Here is a 9,305-nt window from a genome sequence, read left to right on the forward strand (position 1 = left end):
TACGGGCTTTCACTTTGAAAGCCATTTTCTTAGCCTTTATGTCTTACTTGCTGAATCGGGGTTTTAGCCACTCTCCATCCCAAAGACTGACCTTGAGTAAGTTGTTTAACTTTGCTGCGTCTCAGATTCTCCGTGACTTATCTGTTCAACACATCAGACGAGGGGGAACAACCGAGTCAATGATATACCCATTTAAAATTTGGGTGTCTGTTTGCCAATTGCTGTCTGGTTGAAGTGTTACCTACTAACATATACCCGCTAGCAAGGTTAATCATTAAAACATCTTTTTCTTCCAAAGACGTCTTTAAACAACCGCGTTCCAGAGAAATCATTGCCTGTTCCCATTTCTATATTCTGTTACGCTTTGGAACTGATCTGTTGTAAGTAACCCTTTAAAACAAGGGCTTTGAGGGGCGCCTGAGTGGCTCAGTCGGTTGAGCATCTGACTTCAGCTCAGGTCATGATCTGTCCGTTCATGAGGTTGAGCCCCGTGTCGGGCTCTGTGCTGACAGCTCAGAGCCCGGAGCCTGCTGAGGATTCTGTGTCTCCCTCTCTCTCTGCCCCTCTCCTGCTGGTTCTCTCTCTCTCTCTCTCTCTCTCTCTCTCTCTCTGAAAAATAAATAAGTAAACATTAAAAAAAAATTTTTTTTTTTAAGGGCTTTGGAAATCTGTGCAGGATCCCTTGTGGGGAAAGAGCAAGCCTCCCCCTCGGCCAGCAGGGGGCGCCCGCTCCCTTCCCGAGTGGAACTTTGGTTCAGCAACTACCGAGTTCGGAGCCAGCCCGCATCCGCCGCGCATCTGAGCCTGCGCGGAGTCCGACCCCCGCGCCCCGTGGGAAGGTTTGGGAAAAATCCTAACTATCCCAATCGTTTCGCCAGGCTTGTCCCGTGGCAGGCGTCCTCTTGGTGGAGGGCACTGCTTAAATTAAACACGAAAATGGCTTTTTATTTCACAATTTCTCCCTGGAAATACTCCCCTGGGTGGTAGAACACACCAGGGCCAACTGTCAATGCCTGGGGCTTGGTGTGGTTGTCACAACAGGCTGATAAGGGAATATTTAGGGCATGAAATAATGGAAATGTGTTTTATATTCAGATAAAGATCTTTGGTTGTTTTTCCCGCAGGCGTATCTAAGGGTGAGTCTAAAACAGAAGCCTGTTTAAGGTTCATTTCTTTGCTGGAAATGCAGCCCCCTAGCCCGGTCACCCCGCCCCTCGGGGCTGGGAGGCGGGATGCGCCGGCCCTGGTGCATGAGTAATCAAGATAATAATTTAGTGCAATGCTTTTAAAAAGCACAAATGAATGCACCAACATCCGTGATCAACAAAACATCGACATTTTAGTTTTAGTTTTTAAACAGGTAATGCCTTTATATTTTTAAGTAAGCTCTGTGCTCAACATGGGGCTTGAACTCAAGATCAGGAATGGGGTCCTCCACCAACGGAGCCAGCCAGGCACCTCAAAACATTAGCCTTTTAAAAAGTAGGCTCCGTGCTGTTGGCGTGGCTGGAACTCACAACTCTGAGATCAACACCCGAGCTGAGTCAAGAGTCTTGACGTTTAAACAGACTGAGCCATCCAGGTGACCCCCGGAAACATCATCACTGTATTTTAATTTTATTCTACTTTATGTTTAAACATGTTTTTTATTTTGAGAGAGAGAGAGTGTGTGAGCAGGGGAGGGGCAGAGAGAGAGAGGGAGAGAGGATCCCAAGCAGACTCTGTGCTCAGTGCAGAGCCCCACAAGAGGCTCGATCCCATGACCCCGGCACCACGACCTGAGCTGAAATCAAGAGTCGGACGCTCAACCGACCGAGCCATCCCCCAAATATCAGCACTTTAAATAAAGATCACGTTCCGCATCTCTCAGCTCTTCTCCATCACCTAACCCTTGGCCAAGTCCTGTCGGATCCTGTCTTTACTTAAAGGGTTGATCCTTCGCACATTATAATTGAATCTCATTCTTCGCTTCCTTTGTTTCCCCTTTTCCGGCCTCAGGCCTTCCCCCCACCCCAAGGTTGGCTCTAGGCTGATGGAGAGAAAATGACTTTGGGAGAAGCCACAGGGAGGGCTTGACTGGAGGAATTTACTGTTGAGCACCAGGGAATGATGCCCAGATCCGTGACGCGCTGCTATAAACCCGTGTCACTATTTGGGCTGGAGGAGAGACAGCTGTAATGATACCAGCAAATATTTACTGTGTGTGCAATGCATGCCGGAGGTGGTTCTCAGTGGTTTCATATGCTTGGCTATTTAATCTTTCTGACCTGTTTGCGCGGACCTGGCCCCGTGGCTTCTCCCCTTCCCTTTGTTCTTTCCTACGAGGGCTGAAGCCCCACCACCTCCGAGCAGTCCCCCCAGATCACCAGCCTTTCCTTGAGGCCCTTGCTGAATAACTAGATCACGCGAGTTAAAATGTGGTTCTCAGCTCGGGGTAGGGGCGATCTCGCTCCCGGAAGACATTTGGTAATTAATATCTTAAGACATTTTGGTTGTCGCACTGGGGGAGGGCTTCTGGAATCGAGTGGTAGAGGCTGGAGGTCTGAGATGCTGTTGAACACCCTACGATGCCCCCCGACAGCCACCCCCCTCCCCCGTACCACAAAGAACTGTGTGGCCCAAAACGTCCACATCGCCAAGAAACCCCGGATCAAAACTTGCTAAGGTATTACTAAGGATTTTGTGAACACTCTCTCGGGAATCGGATTGGCGTTTCGCCATCGGGCTTTCATGGTTTTGCCCAAGGAGTAACAGATATTTGGAATTTGAGTCCCTTGGAGGAAGAGATGGGCAAGATAATAGGAGCTGGGGTTTGAGGACAGTTTTCCTGCCTGTTTGGAACTAAGCGAGGCAGAGTGGAGTCAGGGGATGGGGGCCACGATGTCACCTTCATGACTGAGGAGGGCACGGTTGGGTGATGTCACCTAGATATATGGTATCAGTGGGCTTCTTAATTCTTTCTTTTATTTTTTTAATTTTTAAAAATATTTTTATTTATTTTTGAGAGAAAGAGAAAGAGAGACAGAGTGGGAGCAAGGGAGGGGCAGAGAGAGAGGGAGACAAAGAATCCGAAGCAGGCTCCGGGCTCCGAGCTGTCGGCACAGAGCCCGACGTGGGGCTCGAACCCACGAACCGTGAGATCGTCAGGAAGCGTTTTCTGGGGAGCCACTGTACGGGGCGAGGGGGCTAGACAGGGTACGAGAGCTGGCCCTCCATCCAGACCTCACACCGACCGGTGTCACCCCATGACGGGGCAAAGCATGCTGGGCTTCAGGTTTCCCGTCCATAGACCGAGCAGCCTGCCCTAGCCGGTCTCTTCCACGTCCTGCGGCCTAAGAGAAGGACAGTGTCTCATTGTCCTCTGTACCCACGCCTCCCACAATCCCCGGCGTGTATGAAACACCCAGTAAGGGCAGTCGAAGCAGTGGACGATTCAGCGACTCTGGTTCTGTCTTAGACGGGGGAGGTCAGATTTGGGGGCCTCGGCCTTGCAGCAACGCACCTAATCTGTCGGTGATGTTTAATTTACCTGAGGCCGGCTCCGTGCCCGCCGTGCCCTCCCGCTCAACCCCCGGAAGCAGAGCTGGCTGGCCGTTTGCCGATGACAGGTGCACGCGTGAGCGCGGCCCAGCCCGGCAGGAGCCCGTGTGGTCGACTGCAGAACTGTGAGCTAAGGTGGGTCTATTTCTGTACGTTCGGAGGTGGTTCGCGGGGGGCAACACATAGCTTATACGACCTGCAGGCCATCGTCCCTATTCCACATATTCCAGCGGAGCGATCTCTCTAGAATGTGGGTCTGAACGGGACACTCCCCTGTTTAGAGGCTCCGTGGACTCTCGTGGCCGAGAGGGAGCACCGACCTCGGAGCCTTGCGATAATCTCGAGCCTTGCCCTTGATCTCACTGGCTGACATCTTACACGAGGCAAAGGCTGTTGGGGGGTGGTCAACGCCCTCACGGTCCTGTTTAACTTCAAGACCCAGCTCGGGCTCACCTCCTCTGTTACCCCCTTGTTTCCTGAACTCCTCCCAGGCAGACTCTGTGGATTACACGTCTCCTACCGAGAAACGACCTCTCTTCTTTTCAGTCTCCCCTGCTCGCATGAGACAGCTGTATCAGAGAGCTCTTTCCTCATCCAGAATGTGTTTCTCAGGATTTTTTTTTCCTCTTCGGTCCTATTGGGGTCACATTAAAGATACTTGTTCCCCTTTCTCCACAGGTCTTCGCTTCTTCGGGAAAGCCCTCTCAGGCTCTCACTGTGTCATGAAGGTTATGATACTGAGTCCCTTCGCCAGTCTGACCCCTTTCTTCTGAATGAGCCAAAAGCTGGACACGATACTCTTCATGTACGCTGTCCAGTGCTAAGCTAAATGGGGTATCACCTCCCACATTTTAGATGCTGTACTCCTGTTAATATAGCCCAGGAGCCAGCAGCTATTTCAGCAGCCACTGAACTCCCCGTCAATGAAAGCCCTGAAGGATCTTCCTCTCGTACTTGCTGAGCCCCAACTGACCCTTCTAATACTTTCCTGTCTCCTGGAATTCCTGAAAAGTAAGCCTGTCTTCCCGCTCGTGATCTCAAATCCAGCCCCAGGTACAAGGAGTCTGCCACCAGGAGGACAATTCCCATGGTGGGATCCCTGGCACTGAGCCCTGTTCTCTGACCTCACAGTCTAGCTGGCATCCTTGGGTCTAGACAGAACCCCGTCCCAGGAGTCCAGCTCACTGGGTAACCTTGGGAAAGTGTCTGCCTACCTCCGGGCCTCAGCATCCGTATCTGTAAAGTGGAGGGGTTCAACCTGATGGTATCTTCCTTGTTAAACCTTGTAGTGGATTCACAGAGAGATCCTTTGTGTTTTTCACTCCGTTTGCCCTAATGGTTACATCGTGCGTAAGTACGGTCCAATGTCAGAACCGGCACATTTTTGCAGATTTTATCCAGATTGCCCCGCTTTGACCCACGCTCATTTTAATTGAATTTAAAGCCTTTTCTGTCTAGCATGTAGGACAAAGCTTCCTGCTTGCTCCTCGTCAAGCTCGTGACTCATCTCCGGAGGACGAGAACCCGCCTGTGTCCGTTGCAACACCCAGGAGTCTCCCCGGGCTGGGATTCGGGGGTGCTTAGGGCGACTCAGTGCCCGTGACAGATGGGGTAACGGGGTGCATTGGGAGGGGCCAGGGCAGCTGTGGATTTGCATGACAGGCCCACAGCTGGAGCTGGATTTAGGGAAGAAGCTCCACGTCTCTCCTGGGCCCTTCGCAGAGAGAAAGTGGGAGCCCACGTGGGGGCTGGAGCCAGGGACGCTAACAGGGAGGCGGGTCCGGCCTCTGCCCCGTGGAAGGGGGCTGTAGGCGATGGAGGGGTGCCCTGTCGTCAGGGCCAGAGAATCGGTGCCTTGGGGTGGAGCACCCAGAGGTCAGCTCCAGGAGGGCCCTGCTGTGCTCTCGGTGCCTGCCCCAGTGTCAGGCACAAAGTAGAGACTCAATAAATATCAGCCCCAGAAAGAAGGCACACCCTGTGTTGTAGATCTGCCAAAGGGCGTCCCCAAATCGGGACTTTAATCTGGAATTTAAATACTGGTAACCAACCCTCGAATACTTTTTTAAACACCATGTGATCCAGGGGCGCCTGGGCGGCTCAGTCAGTTAAGCGTGTGACTTCGGCTCGGGTCGTGACCTCACGGCTGGTGAGTTCCAACCCCACAGCGGGCTCTCTGCTGTCAGCCCAGAGCCGGCTTCGGATCCTCTGTCCCCCCCCCCCCCCCCCCCACCTCTTCCCCACTCACACTTGCACGCTCTCTCTCTCTCTTTTTCTCAAGAATAAACATTAAAAAAAAGAAGAAAAATATTTTTAAAATAAACATCTAAATTAAATTAAATGTGATCTAAATTAAACCCATGGGCAGGCTGGATCCTGCTTGTTGACCTCAATCTCTGCTCTCCAGGAAAAGCTCCAGGGGCTGGAGCGCTGGCCGGAGGGTTCTCGCGGATGGCCTACGAGGGCCTAGTGGCCCAGCGCCTGCCAGCCTCTTAGACCACCATCGCCAGGCTCCAGGAACACTGGCTTCTGGGTCTTTGCCGCTGCCCCGTGAGGACCGGCCCCCTGGCACCTGGCCCACTGGCTGTGTCCTTCCCAGACCCTTCCAGCACCTGCCTGCCTAGAGGACCCAGCGGGCGGCCATCCTCGACCGCTCCATTCCTTGACTGCCTTGTCACCGATGACCTTCTCCTTTCTGCTGTTCCAGCCACCCGATGCCGTGGCCACGCGGGAGATGGAATGTCCCATGCAGACACTCTCGATCTGTGGCCACAGCCTCCTGTTCTTTCGCTCTGTCACCTAGACGTTCCCCCTGCTCCATAACTGCATCCGTTCTGCCTCCCTCTCCTCCTAAGTCCATTCCTTCCTTGATTCAGCCGTTCTCCGTAGTCAGAGGGTAGTACCCCCAGCACCCTTGAACGATGGCCATCCATCTGGAAGGACCCCAACGCTGGGGAAACCCAAGTGTCTACCTGTTTGGGGCCGGAAGTCGTTGCTCGAGTAATTCACGCAACGTGAGATCAATGCCTTCCGGCTTCAGCCGGGCCCTTAGCACCCCCCTCCTCCGCCGCCTCCATGCTTCCCTCCCTGCCCTTGAGCATCTTAGGTCTTCCTCAAGCCTCAAACCCCTCTGTGACCACCTTATACCTCACCTTCCTCATCCTTCTCCCTCCTAACCTCTGAGCCTCCCAGCCTCTGGGTCGAGCATGTTTCTTCTATCTGGAACACACCTTTTTGCCATCTGGTTTGGCCAACTGCTAGTTCTTTGGACTCAGCCTATATGTCTCCTCCTCCTGGAAGCCCTCCAGACCCATCCCCGCCCAGCCACCCATCCTGGGCCCAGTTCCTCTGTGCTCTGAGCGCCTCCTCTCACGCAGTGGGGGCAGTTACCCTGCTTTGTGTCACCTCCTATTCTTATTTTTTATTTTTTTTAAATGTGTATTTATTTTTGAGAGAGAGAGAAATAGAGGGAGACAGCACGTGAGCGGGGGAGGGCAGAGAGAGAGGGAGACACAGAATCCGAAGCAGAGGCTCCAGGCTCTGAGCTGTCAGCACAGGGCCCGACGTGGGGCTTGAACTCACGAACCGTGAGATCATGACCTGAGCTGAAGTTGGACACTTAACCGCCTGAACCACTCAGGCGCCCCTCTTGTTTTCTTTTTTTATACTCTAATCATTTCTGCAAGTTCCTTGGGGTTAGGACCCCTAGCCGTATCATCTCTGCATGCCTAGCCGTCAGCGGAGAAAATTTTGGGCGGGCAAGGGACCCTCATTGGAAAGTTGTATGAGTTTCCTCTGGCTGCTGTAGCAAATTACCACCAACCGGATGACTTAAAACAACACAACTTTATTGCCTTACGGATCCGGAAGCCAGACATCTGAAGTCCGTCTCCTTGGGCTAAAGTCGGGTGTCTACAGGGCTGGCGCCTTCTGGAAGCTTGAGGGGAGAATGCGTCTCCTTTCCCTTCTCCGGCCTTCAGCGGGTGCCAGCAATGGCTCGGGGCTCCCCACGACACCCCAGCCTCTGATCCTGCTGTCACGTGGCTTTCTCTGACCCTGACATTGCCGCTGCCCTTTTACAAGGACCTTTGTGGCTCCGTCGGGCCCACCCAGACCGTCCCCTATAATCTCCCGCTCTCAAGATCCATGTCTCCATCACATGTGCAAAGTCCTCCTACCCTAATCACACCCACGGTTCCCAGGGACTGGGACCTGGCCATTCGGGGGGCTCACTGTCCCAGCCGACCACAACAGGACTTCCCGATGTCCAAAACCGCGGATCCGGAAGCCAAGCTTCGTGACTCCCCGCCGCTTTACTTCTGCCAGAAAAGTTGGAGGATGTCTTTCCGCTGGGCCAGGCACCCGGGACGAAGGCTCCTAGGGACGCACTGTTTACAAAGCTCCCGCACCTTGGTCTTGAAGAGCCGGCCCACGAAGACGTAGATCACCGGGTTCAGGCAGCTGTTGGTGAAGGCGAAGAAGTTGGCGTACTGCAGGCCCAGGTCTATGAACTTCTCCCAGAAGCAGCCGCGGACGGCCTGCACCTGGAACAGGAAGTCCAGGAAGGCAAAGAAGTGGTAGGGGGTCCAGCACACCAGGAAGGCAGCCACGAGCGTGAGGAGGAGCCCCGCGGTCTTGCCACCCGGGGAGCCCCCGCTCCGCGTGCCGCCCACCTCCGCGCGCCCTCGCAGGGAGGCCAGGATCTGGCCGTTGTAGAAGACGATGGCCAGCAGCGGCAGGAGGAAGCCCAGCACGTTCAACTCCACCATCCGCGCGAAGTGCCAGGCCCCGGGCGGGTGCAGCAGCACGCAGGCACAGGTGTCGCTCAGTTCCGGGACGGCGGCGAGGGAACGGAACAGGAACGTGGGGACGCTCAGGAGGCCCCCCGCCACCCAGATGAGCACGCAGGTGGCCCACGCCCGCCGCCTGCGCCCCCGCCTCTGGCTGGCCATGGGGTGCACCAGCACCCGGTAGCGGTCCTGGCTGATGGCCACCACCAGGAAGACGCTGGTGAATAAGTTGGCCTTGATGACCCCGTTGACGACGCGGCAGAGGAGGGCTCCGAAAGGCCAGCGGAACCGGTTCGAGATGTTCTCCGCCCAGAAGGGCAGGCCCAGGACGAACACCAGGTCGGAGGCGGCCAGGTTGGCCAGGTAGATTTGCGCCACGTTCAGGCGCCGCCGGGGCAGGAGGAAGACGGACAGCACAAGCAGGTTTCCCAGCAGGCCGCAGGCGCAGATGGCGAGGATCAATGTCGGCAGCAGCCTGTGCAGCAGGTCCCAGGCCTCCCGAGCGTCGTCACAGGACGTGGCGTTTGCGGGGCGGGGCTGGCTCCGGTTCAGGGACAGGAGCGCCAGGAGGGTCCGGGACGCCATCCGCGGCGACCTGCAACGACCAGCATGCGGCATCAGCTGGGGGAGGCGGCCACCCACAACCCGAGGCCCGGGTCCAGCCCGCCGCCAGCCTTGGACAAGAAAGCTGTCTCGGCCCGCGGCCGCACCTGTTCGCTTACGTATCGGCCGAGGCTGTGGCTTGCAGAACGAGAGATAGCTGCCGTCTGTTCCCTCTGGGGAAAAGTTTGCCGCCCCTTGGGACGCAGGAAAAGACTAGGGCTTTGAACGCCGAGTCCAATTCCGAGTGCAGCCACTTGGCGTGAGCCACTGAGACCCACTAACTTTTAGTTCCCTTTTCGAAAGGGAAAGCTAGTCGCATCCCTCGAAAGGCAAAGCTAGTCGCATCCCTCGAAGGGCAAAGCTAGTCGCATCCCT

At 55.1% G+C, this 9,305-nt stretch overlaps 1 protein-coding gene across 1 annotated transcript in view; it reads right to left on the bottom strand.

Annotated features, from left to right (window-relative positions):
* Positions 1-6,972: 6,972 nt before the first annotated feature.
* BDKRB1 (bradykinin receptor B1) overlaps positions 6,973-9,305 on the bottom strand; it is a 27,945-nt gene continuing 25,612 nt past the window's right edge. Inside the window, exon 3 of the mRNA XM_049612210.1 lies at positions 6,973-8,922. Within this exon, the coding sequence (XP_049468167.1) occupies positions 7,851-8,912 (1,062 nt within the window). The 5' untranslated portion in view covers positions 8,913-8,922 and the 3' untranslated portion in view covers positions 6,973-7,850. The remainder of the gene's footprint in view (positions 8,923-9,305) is intronic.

The sequence above is a fragment of the Panthera uncia genome (genome assembly GCF_023721935.1).
Source record: "Panthera uncia isolate 11264 chromosome B3 unlocalized genomic scaffold, Puncia_PCG_1.0 HiC_scaffold_1, whole genome shotgun sequence".
NCBI classification, from domain to species: Eukaryota; Metazoa; Chordata; class Mammalia; order Carnivora; family Felidae; genus Panthera; species Panthera uncia.